General features: G+C 38.5%; 2 protein-coding genes across 2 annotated transcripts; one reads left to right on the top strand and one right to left on the bottom strand.

Moving 5' to 3' along the window:
* Positions 1 to 10,252: 10,252 nt before the first annotated feature.
* On the top strand, positions 10,253 to 11,224 carry LOC128051001 (olfactory receptor 2H1-like). The gene has a single exon (XM_052643508.1). It carries the CDS (start codon positions 10,253 to 10,255, stop codon positions 11,222 to 11,224), a length of 972 nt encoding a protein of 323 aa, XP_052499468.1.
* An 11,602-nt stretch (positions 11,225 to 22,826) lies between these two features.
* On the bottom strand, positions 22,827 to 23,798 carry LOC128050741 (olfactory receptor 2T11-like). The gene is given in 1 exon segment (XM_052643094.1): positions 22,827 to 23,798. A coding segment is annotated over 1 exon segment (960 nt). The 5' UTR covers positions 23,787 to 23,798.
* Between the last annotated feature and the right edge of the window lie 63 nt (positions 23,799 to 23,861).

The raw sequence follows: 23,861 nt of genomic DNA, 5'->3' as shown, positions 1-23,861 counted from the left end.
TCAGCAATTTATTTCTTCTGCTTGACCACATCAGCTTTCGATGCTGTCTTTAGTATTTATCATTTCATGCATTATATTCTTCAATTCCAGAATATTTTAAAGACTTCTACTTCTTTTTAAAGTTTATTTGTTCATGTGTTGTTTCCCTTATTTTGCTGAACTGTCTTTCTGTATTCTCTTGTAGAGCTTCCCTGTTGACTCAGGTAGAGAATCTGCCTGCCAGTGCAGGAGACACAGGTTCAGTTCTTGGATTGGGAAGATCCCCTGGAGAAGGAAATGCAACCCACTCCAGTATTCTTGCCTGGGAAATCCCGTGGACAGAGAAGACTGGTGGGCTACAGTCCACGGGCTTGCAAACAGCTGGACGTGACTTAGCAACTGAGCATGCATGCAATATATCTTATAACTCATTGAATTCCCTTATAGCAGGTGTTTTAAATTGTTTATCTGATAAGTTGAAGACGTCTGTGTCTTTCGGTTTGACTAACAAGATGATTATTGTGATCGTTTGTTGGTGTATGTTGCCTTAAACTTTTCATATTTCTTATGATTTTTATTTGATCCTTTTGCATTTAAAGTAACAGGCATCTCTTCTAGGTTTTACTGCCTGTCTTAAGAGGGGAAACACTGTGAGGTATACAGAGAGTCTGAAGTTTTCGCAACCTTCTATTGATATACCTGTTCCATGCTTCTTGCTCTATACTGGGGCAGAGCTCCTAAGCTTGTGTGCCTTCTCTGGATCATGCAACTCACCAGTTTGAATTCTGGCAAACTCTCTTTTGTTTTCCCAAATATAACTCTAGAACTTGTGTTTGTAATATTTCCCTGGCTTCCAGATTTGATGAATACTCTTTGTACATTCACTGGCTATCTGCCAAAGCCTGCTTATGCAATCCTTGTGAATGCATACAGGAAGATGTCCACAAAGTGGGGGGAGGGGATATGTCGGTGAGGCAGTGTGTTGGCATGCCCATGGGCCAGGTATGGAGATTAATGGAAAGCACATTTCCAGTGGCTTGTGATTAGACTTCTCATTGGAATCTGTGATGTGGTTCATATCCATGTCTCTTTAATGCCTTCTGCTATTCCTGTCTGCTGCTCTTCCACAGTTTCCAATCCCCAGTAACGGAGCACTTGATTTAGTTCTCTGAAAGCGGTGAGAAAAATGAGCCCCTTTGTCCTGTTCCATATAACTGGTGAGGTTAGGTATTCACTGGCACACTCTTTCTCCTCTGGGGATAAAATATCAAACAAAAAAATAAATTTCATGGATGGGCCACTTTGGGGATGGATAATATGGACAAGCTAAACTGTTCCTCTTATACACTCAAATGTGTGTGGATGATTGCACAAGAATGTTCTTCAGGGAATCCTAGAATGCAGCTAAGAGCTCCTGAGCCTAGTTCATTGGCCACATCAGGAACTATAGTCAGAACTGAGGTATGTCTGCCTATTATTCAATGTGTAAATGTGCACGACCCTTCCAGAATCCCCTGGCATATGGATATGAAATCAGTTTTATCAAAAATATTTTTGTCCATGGAAGGATGGTGTTTTTTTGTGTGTGTGTCTGTGTGTTTGCTTATGCTGCTGCTGCAGCTGCTAAGTCGCTTCAGTCATGTCCGACTCTGTGCGACCCCATAGACGGCAGCCCAACAGGCTCCCCTGTTCCTGGGATTCTCCAGGCAAGAACACTGGAGTGGGTTGCCATTGCCTTCTCCAGTGCATGAAAGTGAAAAGTGAAAGTGAAGTCGTTCAGTCATGTCTGACTCTTAGCGACCCCATGGACTTCAGCCTACCAGGCTCCTCCGTCCATGGGATTCTCCAGGCAAGAGTACTGGAGTGGGGTGCCATTGCCTTCTCCTTGTTTGCATATGGGGGGCATAAAATCAAGGAGCTTCTTCTGTCAATATAATGTTGATGTCAGTCTTGCTTTTGTGATTCTTTTTTGTCATGTCATATTTTTTCTTTTTAGATGTTGTCTCTAAGTTTTACTTTTTCATGTGTTTCTATTTTAGCTATCAACATACTTTATTCAGAATTTGATTTTGAAATATGTTTTTTAACTTATGTCTTATAATTTATTTTACTATAGTTGATTTACAATGTTGTGTTAATTTCTGATGCATGGCAAGGTGACTCAGTTATACATATATATTCTTTTTCATTTTCTTTTCCATTAGGATTTTTAAAATTAATTAATTTTAATTGCAGGATAATTACTTTACAACATTGTGATGATGTTTGCCATACATCGACATGAATTGGCCACAGGAATACATGTGTTCCCCCATCTTGAACACCCTTCCCACCTCCCTCCCAACCCTATCCCATTAGGATGTCACAGAGCACAGGTTTTGCATGCCTTACTCCAGTCATTGAACTTGCACTGGCTGTCTATTTTATATATGGCAATGTACATGTTTCAAAGCTATTCTCTTAAATTATCTTACTCTTGTCTTCTCCCACTGAGTCTGAAAGTCGTTCTTTATGTCTGTGTCTTGTTTGCTGCCCTGCATGTAGGATTGTTGGTACCATTTTCTAGATTCCATATATATGTGTTAGTGTGTCTCTTTCAGTTCTGGTTTTCTTGGGATATATGACCAGCAGTGGGATTACTGGGTTGTATGGCAGTTCTATTCCCAGTTTTGCAAGGAATCTCCACACAGTTCTCCATAGTCACTGTATCAATTTTCATCCCACCAAGATTGTAAAAGGGTTCCCTTTTCTCCACACAATAGCTGTCATTTATTATTTGTAGTCTTTTTGTTGATGGCCATCCTGACCAGTGTGAGATGATACCTCATTGTGGCTTTGATTTGCATTTCTCTAATAATGAGTGAGACTGAACACCATTTCATATGTTTATTAGCAATCTGTATGTCTTTGGAGTAATGTTTGTTTAGGTCTTTTGTCCACTTTTTGATTGGGTTGTTTATTTTTCTGGTATTGAGCTACATGAGGTGCTTGTGAAAGTTAGTAGATGGAAAGAAACCTTAAAAATCAGAGGAGAAATAAATGAAAAAGAATTGAAGGAGACTATAGCAAAGATCGGTAAAACTAAAACCTGGTTCTTTGAGAAGGTAATCAAAATAGACAAATTCTATTAGCCAGACTCATTTAGAGAAAAAAAGGGAGAAGACTCAAATCAATAAAATTAGAAATGAAAATGGAGAAATTGTGACAACACAGAAATTTTAATGATCATAAGAGACTACTATGGGCAACTGTATGCAAAAAAAAAAAACAACAAAAAACAACACAAACCCAAAACCAGACAACCTGGAAAAAATGGACAAATCCTCAGAAAAGGGTAACCTTCCAAAACTGAACCATGATGAAATAGAAAATTTGAACAGACCAGTCACAAGCACAGACATTGAAACTGTAATAAAAAAATCTTCCAATAAATAAAAGCCCAGGACCAGACGACTTCACAGGTGAATTCTATAAAAAGTTTAGAGAAGAGCTAACACCTTCCTACTCAAACTCTTCCAGAAAATTGCAGAGGAAGGAAAAGTCCCAAAGTTATTCTACGAGGCCATCACCACCCTGATACCAAAACCAGAGAAAGATGCCACAGAAAAAGAAAACTACAGGCCAATATCATTGATGAACATAGATGCAAAAATCCTCAACAAAATCCTAGCAAGCAGAATCCAACAACATATTAAAAAGATCGTACATCATGATCAAGTGGGCTTTATTCCAGAGATGCAAGGATTCTTTAATATTTACAAATCAATCAATGTGATACACCATATTAACAAATTGAGAGATAAAAACCATATGCTTATTTCAATAGATGCAGAGAAAGCCTTTGGCAAAATTCAACATCTACTTATGATAAAAACTCTCCAGAAAGTAGACATAGAAGGAACATACCTCAACATAATAAAAACTGTAAACAACAAACCCACAGCAAACATTATCCTCAGTGGTAAAAGATTGAAAGCATTTCCCCTAAAATCAGGAACAAGATAAGAATGCTCACTCTCAGCATTACTATTCAACATAGTTATGGAAGTTCTGGCCACAGCAATCACAGAAGATAAAGAAATAAAAGGAATCTTCTTTTCTTGGAAAAGAAGAAGTAAAACTCTCACCATTTGCCAATGACATAATCCTCTACATTTAAATAGGTTTTAAAGAATTTCAGATTTGTTAAATATATTACCATGCTTCATGCTGCTGCTACTAAGTCGCTTCAGTCGTGTCCGACTCTGTGCGACCCCATAGACAGCAGCCCACCAGGCTCCCTCATCCCTGGGATTCTCCAGGCAAGAACACTGGAGTGGGTTGCCATTTCCTTCTCCAATGCATGAAAGTGAAAAGTGAAAGGGAAGTCGCTCAGTCGTGTCCGACTCTTTGCAACCCCATGGACTGCAGCCTACCAGGCTCCTCTGCCCATGGGATTTTCCAGGCAAGAGTACTGGAGTGGGGTGCCATTGCCTTCTCCACCATGCTTCATGGAGTAACCATTAATGAACTGTTACACAGTCCTGTTTAGACTTATTTTGTTCATCAATGCATGCCTAAGGTAAAACTGAGTTGTTTTCACCTTTTACTTTATTCTCAGTCCCTAAACTTTATTTTTTTCTTTTCTCTTGTGTAAATACTGCTTTGAATTTTCTAATGTCCTCTGTCTTTTAAATTATATAATAGTGTATACAATTTTAGATTGATGAATAATTTTTGATGCTTCTTGATTTTCTCTTATCTCTAATGTTTCCTAATACTAGCATGAAGTGAAGTGAAGTGAAGTCGCTCAGTCGTGTCCAACTCTTTGCGACCCCATGGACTGTAGCCTACCAGGCTCCTCCCTCCATGGGATTCTCCAGGCAAGAGTACTGCAGTGGGTTGCCATTTCCTTCTCCAGGGGATCTTCCCGTCCCAGGGATCGAACCCGCGTCTCCAGCATTCCAGGCAGATGCTTTAACCTCTGAGCCACCAGGGAAGCCCCCAATACTAGCGTAGGGACAGGGGAAAAAAAAACAGTCATTTAGTAAAAATTTGTAAATAAGTAAACCAATGACTTTACATTTTAGCATATATAATTGATTGTTTGCCTGATAATGTTGTTGAGAGAGCAATTAAAAAGAGTTAACTGAAAATAGTTAAATTTCTACCTCATTTCATATGCTAAAACAAAGGATTTTTTTTTTTTTTAATTTTGTAGGCTTTTAAGACTTTTCTGGACTGTCAGCTGATTACCTGCAATGATTAAGCCTCAGGGACCTCCTGGGAAGTGCTGTTCCCTCTATGCTGCTTATGCTTTATAGAAAGAAAGGTTCACTGCTTTGATCACATCTCCTGATGACTATGGGCTTCCCTAGTGGCTACACAATGACATATATTTAACTGGAGAGTAGCTCAGAGTAGGAGAGGCTGATATCAAGGAAAGCAAGGAAGAGTTTCTGAATGGCTTTCAGGCAAGCTAACTTATGTTTTCCACATTCTGCCACTGATCTGTTTTTCAACCCAGGTAAATTACTTACATTAGCCAAGTAAAATAGTTAAAAATTAAAAAAGAAACAATCAGGCTTACATATTAATAAATTCAAAAGTCATGATATGTCTTTGGACTTAAAGGAAACCTATACACATTTCTGTTGAATGTTATGGAACATGATGTATTTTAAGATGAACAGATTATTACTGTACCCTTTCTAACCTCAAGGATACTATGTTTCCACTTATGTACAAAGTATATGTTAAAATACAACCACACACATAACTGAGTTTTTAAAATGTTTTGTTATTGAAATTTTATTGCACACTTTCATTTCCTGTGAACGTCACTCAGTCATATCCTGTTCTTTGTGACTCCATGTATTATACAGTCCATGGACTTCTCCAGGCCAAAATACTGGAGTGGGTAGACTTTCGCTTCTCCAGGGGATATTTCCAACTGAGGAATCAAACTGGGGTCTCCTGCATTGAGAGAGATTCATTTCTTATATCACAAAAATAAATTTTACAACTCCCTCATATTAAAAGCTACAGAGTTGGTTTATCGTTTGCTGCTGCTACTGCTGCTAAGTCGCTTCAGTCATGTCCGACTCTGTGCGACCCCGTAGATGGCAGCCCACCAGGCTCCCCCTTCCCTGGGATTCTCTAGGCAAGAATACTGGAGTGGGTTGCCATTTCCTAATATAATTTAAAATAAATCCTAGATTTTAATGATTTCTTTAAACACTTTATATGTGATAATCTGAAACAGAGTCAGTCTAAGAAATGTGTTGATTACCTATTCAAGCAAATATCTACATATAAAGCTATTTATTAGGTATGACTAGTGTCATCACAAACAATTTTTAGCATCATAATCTGATTAAAATAGAGTGCTGAACAATAATCAATATTGTGGCTGCAAAAAACAAAGAGATTTATTTAGGGTCTTAAGAAATGTAATTCAGGAGACATATTTTAGCAAACTGAGAGTATTCTGGGAAAAAGAAAGAGTCAGGGTCTAACAAAGGCAAAACCGAAAGTCTGTATTCTGACACAAGAAAAAATTATTTATCTAAATGGGATAGGCTTTGATCAATCATTTTAAGGTAAGGACCTGATGAGTATCTTGAGTTTCTGGCAGATGTTTTGGATGTCTTTATTAGAATGTTCTAAAGGCCAAATTCCACTGAGGCAGAGACATACTTAAGTTACACTTTATCAGTGTCTTCTCAGGTTCATTTTGGAGAGCTCTCTTAACAGCAGGAGAATCCAACTCCATTTTAATTCTCCTTCAGTTTCCTTTTTAAAAAATACAGAAAGAGAGATAAAGTATTCTCTTAACAAACTAGTTAATTTTTGGCAGTAATCATAACAACAGAACGTGAAACCGCCAACCATGATTGTAGCTGAACTCTTGGCAAATAAATACAGCAAAATCATCATTGTGAATCAGTGAATTGAAAAAAGAGTTTTTAGTAAAATGCTCTGATAATATAGCAACAAATTAGAAATAAACTTTATATATAGGTTTACATTTAAAAATTAAACTAATTAAAGATTTGGATCTAAAAAAATTAAAAACTAAAGCAGTAAGGCAAAAGTATATGAAAAATTTTAAATAAACTCTGAATAAATAAATTTAAAGATACTATGGGAAGTAATTTAGGATTTGCAGAAAATAGGGAGAAGAAAAAGATGAACTATAATAAGATATATTTAAATTTGTAGAATTTGTAATTTGAATTGTGTAAACATATATCAAAAGCTAAAAGCAATGTGTTCTATTACTTATTAATCAGAAAAATCAGAAAAATCAGAAAAAGGAAGCATATCAAGTTAAATGTCACAGACATTTTGATGAAAAATTTGCATAAACAAACAAACATATAAGTAACAAAAATGCAAGTTAAATTCATAATAGGGATTCACTTCTTTACTTGATCAATTTTAAATAGGAAAATGATGACCCTTACTGATTGTGAGAAAAGTAAAAATAAAAATTGCCTTTTGTGATAGATCAGGGAAGAGCCTTCATAGAAAGCAATCTGAAACTACAGAAGGCAATATTTCTTAATGCAAATGCATTCATAGTTAGAATAAAGGAATTTTTACATCGAGTGCTGTTTAGGTTTCAAAAATTTTAAAAGATACATTTAAAATAAAATAGTTTGTATAAACTTTGTTAGTAACATAAAATACTATGAATTATTAAACTGTACTCAAGCAGATTATATTTCTAAAAGCATTTAGAGTCATGAGAATGTATAAAAGGTATAATATTGAGCTATGCACATTTTAAGTACACTATATAGCAGATACAGTTTATATAGTATATCTATATATCTATGTGCATTATTTATTAAAATATATTCTTAAAAGAAGAAACCAAAGTTTTACAGAAAAATTCATATTTGATGGTGGGGTTAAAGGTGACTTTATTTTTGTTTTCGTTTCATACTTCTGTTGCTAAATTATCTGTAAGTATGTTAGCTGCTCATTCGTGCCTGGCTTTTTGTGATCCCATGAACTGTAGCCCTCCAGACTCCTCTGTCCATGGGATTCTCCAGGCAGGAATACTAGAGTGGACTGGAGTGGATTTCCATTCTGTTCTCCAGGGAATCTTCCGGATCCAAGGATCAAATCCAGGTCTCCTGCAATGCAGGTGGATTCTTTACCAACTGAGCCACCAGGGATATATACTCTGCTGCTCATAAAATGTGTTTATATAGTAAAAAATAATCTTTAAAAATAATTCAAAGGAATTTGTAAATATATATACATATGCTGCTGCTGCTAAGTCGCTTCATGGGATTCTCCAGGCAAGAGTACTGGAGTGGGTTGCCATTTCCTTCTCCATATATACATATATACACACACATATATATATATATATATATATATATATATGACCTAAATTTTTTTTAACGTAATGATAAATGAGCCCATGATATCATTTAAAAATAAATCCATATGAACTTGGTCATTCATTTCTAAACATTGAGTATGACACATTTTGAGCCAAGTGAAGGTAAGTACATGAAAAATACTCCAAATAATGAGAGAACTAAAGGAACAATACAGTCTGGTAAAGGAAATGGATATTTTATAGTTGATTCAGGAATCCTGCAGGAAGAAAACGAAATCAGTTCAGGACATGGTCATGGGAACTTAGCACAGAGAAGCTGAGTTCATCTGCCATGTGTCACCACAGCTAGTGTACAAGGCTTTACCATTCTGTCAGCCAGCTGGACTCCTTGTATAAGCACACTTCCTCAGTACTCGACTGCTTTGTCTTCCTGTTTCCTCTGAGTAAAATGATCCTCTTCTGTTCTCATATCCTCCATTTTTATCCTTAATGACAATACTCTTGATTTTAAAATTATCATTTTTAGAATTACCTTTAAAATAGTTGAATACTACTTATGATTTATTTGCTTGTTTTTTTCACGTGCTCTCTCTCCCATGGGCCTGCATTAAGGATTTCTTCTCTCTCCATTCGGGGCTTTCCTGGTGGCTTAGTTGGTGAAGAACCTGCCTGCAACTCTAGGAAACCCGGGTGCGATCCCTGTGTCAGGAAGATCCCCTGGAGAAGGGAATGGCAACCCACTCCAGTATTCTTGCCTGGAGAATTCATGGACAGAGGAGGCTGGACAGGCTACAGTACATAGAGTCACAAAGAGTCCAATATCCCCATGCCATAGCACAGTGCCTGGCATGTGACAGGTTCTAAATAAATACACATAAACTTACTACTGAATAGTAGCAGACCTCTGTAATGCTTCTCAGATTTTTGTATTGTTTGACCGCTAGCAAAATGTAAATTTACAGTCTAAATATCAATTTTATATACTTAACTGTATTTTTGTCTTTGATGCCTCTTACATTCTTGAAATTCTCTGAACTATTATAAAGTTTCTAGAAGACAAAATTAATACCCCAAGACAATGATACCCAAAACTAATACCATACCTTTCTGCTAATTAGCATTAGCCCATGAATCATCTTTCTTTGCTTTCCTGTCCATGATGTAAAGCTTTAAAAATACATATTTTATAATTTTATTGGTTTGATTTTTCTATTATTTATTGTTCTATATTAAAGATTTGTGTTATCCCCAAGTGATTATTGAAAACATTTTACAATTATTCATATAATTCAGAATTATTATATAATAATTGATATAATTCATGTGATACACCTGGGGTAAGAGTTATTGTAGCTACTCATTAGATGAGAATATTGATGCATATTTTAAAATTATCTATTAAGTGAATTTAAATTGCTTTAGTTAAAAATGGTAAAACATTCAACTTAATTTTGCCTCATTTAAAAATTGGTATGGTTCCTATCCCAAATTTCTGTTCTTCAGACACTAAAAATTATTTATGTTCAGGGCATCATTGTTTAGACCTCCATTTCATGTGTTCCTATTCATATCACCAAACTGCAAATTGTACCCTGATAAATTAGATAACTACATATTTCAAAGCAAAAGCTTGCTGTTCAACATGGCATGAACAATCTGGGAGGAAAATGTATGTGATCTAAGGTGATTATCTGAGGATGTCTGATGGAGATGTTATGATTACAGATTATGGGAATGAATATCAGGGTTAGTTTTTAATGAATACTCCTTTCTTTGTTAAACTCAGCTTTGTATGCTATTGGTCTAAGGTAAGAAAATCACCAATATGTCCCATGTCCCAAGACCCTATGGAAAACAAATTCTTTTCCTGTCTAGTTAACCTTTTCTCAAATCTATTCACATTTTTTTCCTTAAAATTATGTCCAAAACTCTATGCCAAAAGCAACAGGAAGCACCAACAAGAGCTTCCCAGTGGGATTTGTACTTCTTGGCTACTCTGAATTTCCCCAGCTAGAAATGGTTCTCTTCTGGATAGTGATCTTCTTATACACCATGATCATTCTCTCCAATGTGACTATCATCTTGCTCTCATACATGAACCCTCAACTCTACACCCCTATGTACTTCTTTCTTAGCAATCTCTCTTTCTTGGATCTCTGTTTCACCATGACTGTTGTGCCCCAAATGTTGTTCAACTTGCGGGGGCCAGATAAGAGCATCACCTACCCAGGATGCATCATTCAGCTGGGCATGGTGCTCTGTGTTGGTGCCACACAAAGTGTCATGCTGGTGGTGATGGCTTTTGACTGCTATGTTGCTATCTGCCAGCCCTTGTGCTACACTATCATCATGCATCCTCAGTTGTGTTGGAAACTGGTGCTTACGTCTTGGCTGTCTGGACTGATTGAATCTGTTACTCAAACACGTATCACATTCCAGCTGCCGTTTTGTGCCCACCACTGTCTGGATGACTTTCTCTGTCAGGTTCCTTCTCTCATAAGACTAACTTGTGGAGACACTTCCACTACTGAGTGGCAGATGACAATCTCTGCTGTTTTCTTTACCATCTTGCCAATGGGGTTGATCCTGACTTCTTATGGTTATATAGCTCGAACTTTGGGTAAAATCCAATCTGAGGAGGGAAGGCAGAAAGCCATTGCTACCTGCTCCTCCCACCTCACTGTGATCTTCATGTTTTATGGGACAGTGGCCATGGTTTACACAGACCCTAAGAACCAGTTTGCTTCAAAACACGGCAAGTTTGTCAGTTTCTTCTTCACTGTGATCACACCATTGCTGAACCCTCTCATCTATACCCTGCGGAACAAAGAAGTGAAGAGTGTCTTGCAAAGACATCTAAGGAAGGGCATCAGCATAAGAAAAAAAAAGAAACTGATCTTTTGAATCAGAATGTTCACAGTGCAGAAAATCATGACATCCACTCTACATGAAAGTCTTTGAATTATTACTAAAATTGGGTAGATTTACTTCAAAGACAATACTTTATGAGTTACTATTTATTCCTATAATTTACATGTAATTTTTGTAAAAATATCTGTACAAAGTTAATATTTTATCCATCTATTTAGCGTTAAAATATATTTGTCTAAGGAGATGCACCATTTGCAGAATGAAGTTTTGATGAATTTATCTTTCTTAAGCAATACATGCAGCATGAGCTAAACATTTTAAAATTATAAAAACAATAAATTATAAATTATCTTTCATATATATTTTAAAATTGAAAAAATGAAAAGAAATGTTTATCATGAATTCTTTTAGACAAGCCCAAAGGGAGGAAAATTTTTTCTGGAGTTTCCTTAAGTTTTTTCTACACATCCAGTCTTCCTTTTTAAATTTTACTATAAGGATGACACTTTGGGTATAAAGAAGAAATCTTACATGCACATATTTTGCTATATTTTCCTTTTATTTACAATATAAGATGAAATCATAGTGAAATGTCTCTGAAGTGTCTGAATAGAGATGTTTAGGTATTCTTTTCCTATGAAAGAGATCTATAAACTTAATTCATACTTATTTTATTCTTTTTGTAATTATTAATACAAATTTCTTAAATATTTAATCATATCTATTCTACTACCCATGTAAGATGTGCTGTGCTGTGCTAAGTTTCTCTGTCGTGTCTGACTCTTTGCAACCCCATGAACTGTAGCCTGCCAGGCTCCTCTGTCCATGGGATTCTCCAGGCAAGAATATTGGAGTGTTTCCATACCCTCCTCCAGGAGATCGTCCCAATCCAGGGATTGAACCCAGGTCTCCCACATTGCAGGTAGATTCTTCACTGTCTGAACCACCATATCAGATAATGCTATTTAAATATAAAATGGCATATTTTAAAAAGTAATTTTCTCATGTATTCTCCAATAAAACAGAGAATCTTTCTTATAAAGTTGTACAAACATAACTCAGCCAAAATCCAGGTGAATTTTTGCAAATGGACGTTAAGTGTTAAATGGTGGTCTCAGCATTTTAGCACAATTAAGTTGAGTTGGTAATTTCCATTAAAGTGTATTGATCATTTTATAGGTACTTGTGCTATTAGGAATACCAAGGATAGCACACAGTTACATGAAATTTTAAGACATCTATTTTCTTATTTATCAGTCTTTGCAATGTTCACAGTGATTCCCTAATGTCATTAGCAAATTAGGTGGAACAGACGGAGTACTAGTGAATAGTGGAATGCCTAACACACACATAAAAGGTGAAAGACAGACTCAGCTGAAAATGTTGATAAAGATGAGAGGGAAGGTTATGCTTATTTGTGATGCTGTTAATCAAATAGGAGTTTTCTTTTTAAACATTGTATGAAAAAGGTTGTTTCTTTCAAAAGCCTAAGAATATTTCATAAAAGGAAAAATTATAGAAAACACTTTTGTTGCACTGTCAACTGATTCAATAAAGTGGTAGTGGTTTCTGTGTTTATTTTTTTTCTTGTTTCTCCTTTCATTGTTTCTTGTTTCCTTTCTATTCATTACTCTAATATACAATCAATTTCCTTTATAAAAATAAGTTTTTTATTTATTCCTCTTCTTTCTATTTCAAAATATTTTCTTCTTCAATAATTATTCACTGTTAGTCTTGTTAGCTGTGAAAGTTGATGCCTTGAAGTGCATTTCATCACTGTCCACATACAGAGTTTATATTTAAAATCACAAGGAGAAGATTCAGAGTTAAAATTTCTCAAGAGATAAAGTTTTATTATTTTGATTTTTTTCAGAAATAAACTTAGTAAGCAATATGTTTAAAGTGAGCATCTTCAAATGATCTTTTTCTTCCTGAAAGGCTCAAACGATTGGAAACAAATTCTGAATGGAAAAAAAAAAATAAAAAGACAACCCTGACACAATGCAGACTGACATATTTCACCTCCAAAAATAGAATACAAATAATTTTTAAGCATTCAAAAATATTAACCAAGGTAGACAGTTTTCTGGGTCATAAAAGCAATCTGAAAATGTTAAAACACTGAAATCATACAGACTGTACTCTCTCAAATAATGAAATAAAATTGAAAATAAAAACAATATGTTTTTAAAATTAAGAGAAAAATCTATAAGTATATGGAAATTAATATACATCTGAGTAAACTGAGGTAAGAGGAGTCTCAAAGGAAAATGCCTAGAATAAAACTATCAGTCTTGTACATAAACAAAGCTCAACTATTTTTCAAGAGTAAGAGAAAACTTAGTTTCAAAAAAGATTTTTCAGGAGATGGAGCCAAAATGAAGAAACAGAAGGACATGGAGTTCGCCTCTCCCTGTAAGTACATCAATAATACATCAACAAATTAAACAGTTCTCACAGAGCACCTACTGAATGCTAGCAGAAGATCTCAGATACCTGAAATGACAAGCAAATCCCCACACATCTTGGTAGGACAAATTAAAGAAAAAAAAAAAAAAAAAAAAAGGAAGCAACTACACCCTTGGGGGGAGCTGAAAGAGAGGAGAGGTTCCCTAACTCAGGGAAGCACCCTCACCTGTGGAGAGATCAACTGGGACAGAGAGGTAGCATTAGTGACTTGGGAGAGAACATAGCAACCTTAAAACCTACGTGGATGGTCCATGCCTCAACCCTGAACACCCAGCCTGAATCTGTTTCTGCTGATGTGAAGGGGGCTGGATGCTGGAACATGGGATTTGGAAAGTGGGCCCAGGGAGGGGAAACTGTTAGCTGCAAAGAGATGGGAGTAAGGAGCTCCTAAACCAGAAATTTCATGGAAGAAGCTTGAGCAGCTACTAAAGAAGGGTGCCATTGTTGAGTGGTGTGCAAGGTGCAGGGCTGCCACTGTAGTCTCCTTCCCAAATTCTTGCCCCAGCCTCTGCTGGTATTAGGAGGGGTGCCAACCTGAGTAGGCTTTCTCACCCAGCTCACAACTGCTTCTTCCAGTCCCACAGGACCAGATGGGCTTGTGCACTTCACCCACCAATGCCTCCACCTCTGTCTACCTGTCTACCTGGGCAGGTGCCTGTGCTTCAGGCAGCTTCAGGAGCAGACATGTGTTGAAGGAACACATGCAGAAGTGGGGTTGAAATCACACCTGAGCACTAGGAACTGTGCAACTAAGGAAGAAGAGCTGAAATCTCTGCTTATGGCTGCAGCAGCTACAGATTTACCCCCGTGTTGGCTCTGTAGACTCAGCACCTGTGGAACTTCTGAATGTATGAGTGCTCCCAAAGCTGAGATGGGCCTAGTTTTAGCATCTGTGGGCTTTGTGAGCATGTATGCACTCAGAGAGAACTAGATCAGAATCTGAGCTGCCTCCAGAGCTCCCACAGTGGTTCCAGGTTCACAATTACTGCAGTCCTAGGTCTTGATTTTGTGGATCTACAGTGGTAGCCTGGTGAAAACAGTGCCTTAGCGATACTAAGGTCAACTGCCAGGATATCCACAGATAAGGTGGGGCTAAGAGCAGTCCAAATAACACTGTAATAAGTGAGCCAGCACAATGGTTGAAAAGTGAAACCTGTAACACACTCACAGGTGATCAGCTCCAGGGGAGGAAAAATCAGTGGCTTCTCTCTCACTGGGAATGTTCCAATCCCACCTACCTCACATCACAGGTCAGAACTGCAGCAAAGAAACAGATCTAGGAGCCTCTTCTCCTACAACTAAGGAGCAGACCCTGCCTCTGACACTGCAGTAACAACCATGCAGCAACAGGGAGGCCCCATTTAACAACCAGTGCAGGCTCGGGTCACCAAAACTTTAGTCACATCTTCTATCAGGGTGGTAAAAGCCACCATGCACTGAGGATAGCCCTTGCACCAAATAGTATTAAGCACACAGAGACCATACAGAGATGCTCCCACATTAAAGTAGCCCTCGAGGAAAGTCTAAGGACCAGGAATCCAGAGGAAGAAGCCCCAGAGCATTTGGCTTTAAAGGGCAGTGGAGCCTGAGTGAGAGAGCTCCACAGGGCTGGAAGAAACAAAGACTCCACTCTTGGAGAGTGCTCACAAGACCTCATGTGCACTGGGACACTGCACAAAGTACTCCCGGAGGAGCTGGGGTTAGCTATTACTAGGGGTCTGGGAAGTTCTCCTGAAGAGGTGGGGATTCACTGTAGCTCACTGTGAAAGTAAAGACGTTAGTGGAGGAGACCTCAGAGAGTACTGATTGGTATGAGCTCTCTCAGAGGTCTTTATCTCGGCCTCAAGATCAAAAGCTTATAGGTTCCAGACCTGAAATGCCTCAGGCCAAACAACCAGCAAGACAGGAGCACAATCCCAGCCTCAGCAGACAGACTGCCTAAGGTCATATTGAGCTCACGGCTACCTCAAAACACCATTTAACATGGCTCTACCCATCAAAGGGACAAGACACAGCTTCACCCATGAAAGGAAGGCACCAGTTCCTACTCCCAGACAGCCTGCAGAAGTCACTGGACCAACTTCACTCATCAAGGGGCAGATATTCAGAAGTGAGAGGAACTACAATCCTGTAGCCTGTGGAAAGAAAGCCACAAACACAGAAAGTTAGACACAATGAGATGACAGAGAAATATGTTGCAAATGAAGGAATGAGATAAACCCCCACAAAACAACTAAATGAAGAGGAGATAGGCAATCTACTGGAATAAGAATTCAGAATAATAATAGTAGAGATGATCCAAAATCTCAGAAAAAAAAATGGAGGCACAATTTAAGAAGCAAGAATAACATTGACACATATACATTACCATATGTAAAACAGATAGCCAGTGGGAGTTAGATGTATGATGCAGGAAACTCAAAACCAGTGGTCTGTGACAACCTAGAGGGGTGAGATGGGGAGAGAGGTGACAGGCGGGTCAAGAAGGAGGGGATATATGTATACCTAATGCAGATCCATGTTGATATATTGCAAAAAACCATCAGAATATTGTAAAGCAATTTTCTTCTAATTAAAAAATTTAACAAAGAATTATAAGATATAAATAAGAAATAATCAGAACTGAACAGTACAACAATTGAAATGAAAAAATATACTAGAAGAAATCAAAGAGAAAATTAAAAAAAAATACCTAGAAATAACTGACAATGAAAACATGATGATGCAAACTCTATGGGTTTTATCAAAGGCAGTTCTAAGAGGGAATTTTATAACAGTGCCATCTTACCCCAGTAAATAAGAAAAATCTCAAATAAACAATCTAACCTTACACCTAAAGCAACTAGAGAAAGAACAAACAATATCCAAAGTTAATAGAAGGAAAGAAATAATAAAAATCAGAGCATAAATAAATGAAATAGACACTGAGAAAACATATACAAGCTCCTGCATCCTTGTCGTTTGAAGTAAAAGGCTTTTGCTTTAGTCTCCCAGGCCTCCTCTGGTCTAAATAGGCTAGCCCAAGAGTTAATAATTAGGAAATGTGAAGATGTAGAAATAAAGAATACACACTGAGCTGCGATACTGGTAAAAATTTAGGCTATATACCAGCCATAAAGCAGAAACACCAACTTCCCAGTTCCTTGAAAAATATAAAGGATTGAGGAACATTCCAAAGTTGTTTTTTAGAAGAAGTAAACCCCTAATATATGAAAACTGTTGACCACAAGCAAGTAGACTTCAGACCAATTGAAACCAGAAGATTAGTGATACTTAAAACTTTACCTTGAGGCCAACCAATCTGAGAATTGTAAAAGGTCTGATCATGCATCCTGCAGCCCCTTCATTCATCTTGCCTCTGAAACCTATTTTCTGAAGGTCATTGGGAATTTGGAGTCTTTTGAGTCTTTTGAGCATGAGGTACCCATTCTTGTGTGTGTGTGTGTGTGTGTGTGTGTGTGTGTGTGTGTGTGTGCCTAGTCACTCAGTAGTGTCCGACTCTGTGTGATTCCATGGACTGTAGCCTGCCAGGCTCCCCATGGGGATTCTCCAGGCAAGAATTCTGGGGTGGGTTGCCATGCCCTCCTGCAGGGGATCTTCCTAACCCAGAGATTGAACTCAGGTGTCCCTCATTGCAGGGTGATTTTCTTTTCTTTCTTTCTTTTTTTTTTTTTACCATCTGAGCCACCAGGAAAGTCCATTTCTTATTGTTTGGTACTCTGCATAAACTAGGTACTTTTCTTCACCACAACCTGGTGTCAGAAGATTGACTTTACTGTGGATGAATGAGAGTACTCAAGTTCAGGTTCAGTAACAGTAACAGGCTCTATGCATTTTGTTTTCCATGTCTGATTCTCAGATAATTCATGTTGAGCTTAGTTTGTGACCATCCTTTGTACTTTTTAAATAGCAGAAACTCTGGAGAGCATATGTTCTCATTGAAAAGGCAGACAAGAATTCTGATTTTATTTTTTAGTTTCTTGAATCCTCTTTTTTTTTTTTTGGTATTTTCACTTGAGTAATATGATATCTATTGGCATTTTGGATACATATCTTTTGCCACTAGGAATCAAGAGTTGTTTTATTTATTTTTTTTAGTGATCTCAACCTTGGATTTCAGAAGTCCCTTTCTACTCTAGTATTTATCTTTTCTTACTATCGTTAAATTTCTTGTGCTTTTGATTGTGATGCATCTTTATGTGCATGCTGTGCATTTCCCTCACTGCAAAAATTAGTATTCTCCTCAAATACAATCTGAACACTGAGTATAAACTACACAATTTTATTTCTGTAATTTTCATCTAACAGGAAAAACTAAATTGTTGTGTTTAAAAATACATTTTTTATCTAGGGATACACAGTAACTCCCAGAAATGATGACAATCAAATTGATTCGACAAAATAAGCAGTTGATATTCCTCAAAGTTGTCAATATTTCATGAAGGGAACAGACTGAAGGAGACTCAGGGAAAATAACAACTAGATGCTGTGTGGGATCCTGAATGAGGAAAAAAAAAAAAAAAACCAACAATGGCAAGAGTCAAAACATGGGTGAAATATTAACTTCCTTGTTCTGACAAATTTTTATGGTTATATATTATGTTAATACTAGTAGAAGTTGGTTGAGAGTACATGGAAACTTTACTAACTTTGCAACTTTTCTAAGTGCCTAAAGATAGCTCAATAAGAGAGAGGCACAAGATGGTTATGGAGGACTATCCATGTTCTCCATAGATGTGTGGGGATATTACATGAATGATTTCATGATTGTTTTTTTCTGTGATTAAGCAGTAAATTTTGGACACTTCTTTTTTTAAAAAAAAAATTTATTTTAGTTGGAAGCTAATTGCTTTTATGTGTTTTATTTATAGTATAAAAAATAAAAGTCATTTTTAATGTGGTTGTCTCTCTTGGACCTCTGCTCCTGTCTCTGTTATTAAGCAATAAGTGTAAGTTAGCTTACTGAAATCCCCATAAAATAGTTCTTAAAGGTACCTGGAAGCTTTCAAATTGATGCTTTCAAACTGTGGTGATCAAGAAGACTCTTGAGTCCCTTGGACAAGAAGGAGATCAAACCCATCAACTCAAAGGAAATCAACCCTGAATATTCATTGGAAGGACTGATGGTGAAGCTGCAGCTCTGATACTTTGGTCAACTGATGCAAAGAGCCAATTCATTGGAAAAGACTTTGAGGCTAGGAAAGATTGAGGGCAGGAGGAGAAGGGGGCTGACAGAGGATGAGATGGTTGGATGGCTTCGTTGACTCAATGGACATGAGTTTGAACTCCAGAAGACAGTGAAGGGAAGCTTGGCTGTAGTCAATGGGGTTGCAAAGTGTTGGACATGATTGAGAAACTGAACAGCAAAAGGAACCTAGGCAGTCATATTGATGGGAACTTTTCTCATGTGTCCTGGAGTTTCAGGTTTAATTGAGCCTTACCTCTTCAACTTGATCAGACAACGAGGCTTTCCTCTGCATCTTAACTGAGCTTGTCTCCTTCCATTGTCCTGAGTGTCACGGGGCAGGAGGACACTTGAGGTAGAACTGACTCCAGAGGGTCATAACAAAAGCAGGAGGGCTCAGAGGAGCTACTCCACGTTCAAGGTCAGGAGGGGCGGCTGTGAAGAGATACCCCTCGTCCAAGGTAAGGATCAGTGGCTGCACTTTGCTGGAGCAGCCGTGAAGAGATACTCCACGTCCAAGGTAAGAGAAACCCAAGTAAGACGGTAGGTGTTGTGAGAGGAATCAGAGGGCAGACACACAAACCATACTCACAGAAAACTAGTCAATCTAACCACACGGACCACAGCCTTGTCTAATGAAACTAAGCCGTGCTGCGTGGGGCCACCCACGAAGGGGCGGGTCATGGTGGAGAGGTCTAACAGAATGTGGTTCCCTGGAGAAGAGAATGGTAAACCACTTCAGTATTCTTGCCTTGAGAACCCCATGAACAGTATGAATAGGCAAAATGATAGGATACTGATAGAGAAAATCCCCAGGTCTGAAGGCACCCATTATACTACTGGAGATCAGTGGAGAACTAACTTCAGAACGAATGACGGGATGGAGCCAAAGCAAAAACAATACCCAGTTATGGATGTGGCTAGTGATAGAAGCAAGGTCCGATGCTGTAAAGAGCAATATTGCATAGGAACCTGGAATGTTAGGTCCATGAATCAAAGCAAATTGGAAGTAGTCAAACAGGAGATGGCAAGAGTGAACATCGACATTCTAGGAATCAGTGAACTTTTTTGGACTGGAATCGGTGAATTTAACTCAGATAGCCATTATATCTACTACTGTGGGCAGGAATCCCTTAGAAGAAATGGAGTAGCCATCATGGTCAACAAAAGAGTCTGAAATGCAAAATGACAGAATGATCTCTGTTCATTTCCAAGGCAAACCATTTAATATCACAGTAATCCAAGTCTATGCCCCAACAAGTAACGGTGAGGAAGCTGAAGCTGAATGGTTCTATGAAGACCTACAAGACCTTTTAGAACCAACAACCAAAAAAGATGTCCCTTTCATTATAGAGGACTGGAATGCAAAAGTAGGAAACCAAGAAACACCTGGAAAACAGGCAAATTTGGCCTTGGAATGTGGAATGAAGCAGGGCAAAGGCTAATAGAGTTTTGCCAAGAGAATGCACTGGTCATAGCAAACACCCTCTTCCAACAACACAAGAGAAGACTCTACACATGGACATCACCAGATGGTCAACACCGAAATCAGATTGATTATATTCTTTGCAGTCAAAGTTGGAGAAGCTCTATACAGTCAGCAAAAACAAGACTGGGAGCTGACTGTGGCTCAGATCATGAACTCCTTATTGCCAAATTCAGACTTAAATTGAAGAAAGTAGGGAAACCATTAGACCATTCAGGTATGACCTAAATCAAATCCCTTATGATTATACAGTGGAAGTGAGAAATAGATTTAAGGGACTAGATCTGATTGATGGAGAGCCTGATGAACTATGGAATGAGGTTCGTGACATTGTACAGGAGACAGGGATCAAGACCATCCCCATGGAAAAGAAATGCGAAAAAGCAAAATGGCTGTCTGGGGAGGCCTTACAAATAGCTGTGAAAAGAAGAAAAGTGAAAAGAAAAGGAGAAAAGGAAAGATATAAGCATCTGAATGCAGAGTTCCAAAGAATAGCAAGGAGAGATAAGAAAGCCTTCCTCATGATCAATGCAAAGAAATAGAGGAAAACAACAGAATGGGAAAGACTAGAGATCTCTTCAAGAAAATTAGAGAAACCAAGGGAACATTTCATGCAAAGATGGGCTTAATAAAGGACAGGAATGGTCTGGACCTAATAGAAGCAGAAGATATTAAGAAGAGGTGGCAAGAATACACTGAAGAACTGTACAAAAAAGATTTTCACGACCAAGATAATCATGATGATGTGATCACTCACCTAGAGCCAGACATCCTGGAGTGTGAAGTCAAGTGGGCCTTAGAAAGCATCACTATGAACAAACTAGTGGAGGTGATGGAATTCCAGTTGAGCTATTTCAAATCCTGAAAGATGATGCTGTGAAAGTGCTGCACTCAATATGCCAGCAAATATGGAAAACTCAGCCATGGCCACAGGACTGGAAAAGGTCAGTTTTCATTCCAATGCCAAAGAAAGGCAATGCCAAAGAATGCTCAAATTACCACACAATTGCACTCATCTCACATGCTAGTAAGGTAATGCTCAAAATTCTCCAAGCCAGGCTTCAGCAGTACGTGAACCGTAAACTTCCAGATGTTCAAGCTGAATTTAGAAAAGACAGAGGAACCAGAGATCAAATTGCCAACATCTGCTGGATCATGGAAAAGCAAGAGAGTTCCAGAAAGACATCTATTTCTGTTTTATTGACTATGCCAAAGCCTTTGACTGTGTGGATCACAATAAACTGTGGAAAATTCTGAAAGAGATGGGAATACCAGACCACCTGACCTGCCTCTTGAGAAACTTGCATGCAGATCAGGAAGCAACAGTTAGAACTGGACATGGAACAACAGACTGGTTCCAAATAGGAAAAGGAGTATGTCAAGGCTGTATATTGTTACCATGCTTATGCACCATGCTTCTATGCAGAGTATATGATGAGAAACGCTGGCATGGAGGAAGAATAAGCTGGAATCAAGGTTGCTGGGAGAACTGTCAATACCTCAGATATGCAGATGACACCACCCTTATGGCAGAAAGTGAAGAAGAACTAAAGAGCCTCTTTATGAAAGGGAAAGAGGAGAGTGGAAAAGTTGGCTTAAAGCTCAACATTCAGAAAATGAAGATCATGCCATCCGGTCCCATCACTTCATGGGAAATAGATGGTGAAACAGTGGAAACAGTGTCAGACTTTATTTTGGGGGGCTCCAAAATCACTGCAGATGGTGACTGCAGCCATGAAATTAAAAGACGCTTACTCCTTGGAAGGAAAGTTATGACCAACCTAGATAGCATATTCAAAAGCAGAGACATTACTTTGCCAATAAAGGTCCATCTAGTCAAGGCTATGGTTTTTCCAGTGGTCATGTATGGATGTGAGAGTTGGACTGTGAAGAAAGCTGACCACCGAAGAATTGATGCTTTTGAACTGTGGTGTTGGAGAAGACTCTTGAGAGTTCCTTGGACTGCATGGAGATCCAACCAGTCCATCCTAAAGGAGATCAGTCCTGGGTGTTCATTGGAAGGACTGATATTGAACCTGAAACTCCAATACTTTGGCCACTTGATGTGAAGAGCTGACTCATTGGAAAAGACCCTGATGCTGGGAAAGATTGAGGACAGGAGAACAAGGGGGCAACAGAGGATGAGATGGTTGGATGGCATCACCAACTCAATAGACATGGGTTTGGGTGGACTCTGGGAGTTGGTGATGGACAGGGAGGCCTGGTGTGCTGTGGCTCATGGGGTTGCAAAGAGTCAGACATAAGTGAGTGAACTAAACTGAATAATACATAATTTTGACAGTTAGCCAAATAGACTCTGAATAACTAATGAAATATTTTGGGTTCCTTTCACCTAAGAGGAAGGAAGCAGGCTAGGTAAATCCTCTTAAATTGTCACCTCTAAAAAAAATATTTAATAGCTGCAGATAGTCTCTTGTGAAACAAAACACACTGAGGATATTATTGGGAAAACCTATTCCGAGATTATTGAATCTCTAAGCATCACTTGTGAATACCTTCTATATGGATAAGCATTGTGCAAATATCCTTTTAAATGCTCCCATGACATCCTTGTTTCTGAGGCTGTAGATAAGAGGATTGAGCATGGGTGTGACAATGGTATAGAAAGCTGATACTACCTTGTCTTGCTCAGGAGTGTGAAATGACTTGGGCAGCACATAAGTGTAGAAGGCAGCCCCATAGAAAATGCTGACTACAGTCAAGTGGGAAGAGCAAGTGGTAAAGGCCTTTTTCCGGCCTTCAGCAGAGCGCATGCGGTGGACAGTTAACAAAATGAGGGAGTAGGAGGCTGAGATAATAGAGATGGGGATGAGCAACATGAGCACACAGCAGATGTACATCAAGGTTTCATACAAGGATGTGTCAGCACAGGCCAGTTTGAGAACAGCAGGGATCTCACAGAAGAAATGATCGATGATGCGGGATCCACAGTAGGGGACATTCATGGTGATAGGGGTGAGCAGAAAGCCATCCAGGGATCCACCAAACCAGGCACCAGCAGCCAGAAGGAGACACACTCTGCGGTTCATCAACACAGGGTACCTAAGAGGGTTGCAGACAGCCACATAGCGGTCGCAGGCCATGAGGCCCAACAGGAAGAACTCTGATCCAATCATGGTCAAGTAGAGGAAGATCTGGATGCCACAGGCCACAAAGGAAATGGTCTTCTGTATGGAAACCATGTCCACCAGGAGCTTTGGGACAGTAGTACAAATGAAAAGGGTGTCCATGATAGACAGTTGGCTGAGCAGAAAGTACATGGGGGTGTGGAGGTGGGAGTCCATGTGAATCAAGAATATCATGACCAAATTTGAAGTTACAGCCACCACAAAAATAGCCAAAATAACTGCAAAGACAATCCCTGTAGCTTTACTGTTTACTAGAAGCCCCAGGAGGATAAAGTCAGAGGAAGCAGTTCTATTCTTCATTGACATTTCTGTTGAAAGCTCCAGGGAAAAGGCAGCGACAAATGTGCTGGAAAACAAGACAGAAAACACTTCCTAGAAGGT

The sequence above is a fragment of the Budorcas taxicolor genome, chromosome 7 (assembly GCF_023091745.1).
Source record: "Budorcas taxicolor isolate Tak-1 chromosome 7, Takin1.1, whole genome shotgun sequence".
Lineage (NCBI taxonomy): Eukaryota > Metazoa > Chordata > Mammalia > Artiodactyla > Bovidae > Budorcas > Budorcas taxicolor.
Note: the sequence above shows the minus strand (reverse complement) of the source record. Positions and strands in the feature narration are given on the sequence as shown.

Coding starts and splice junctions, on each gene's coding strand:
- LOC128051001 (XM_052643508.1), top strand. CDS start 10,253: ATGCCAAAAGCAACAGGAAGCACCAACAAGAGCTTCCCAGTGGGATTT.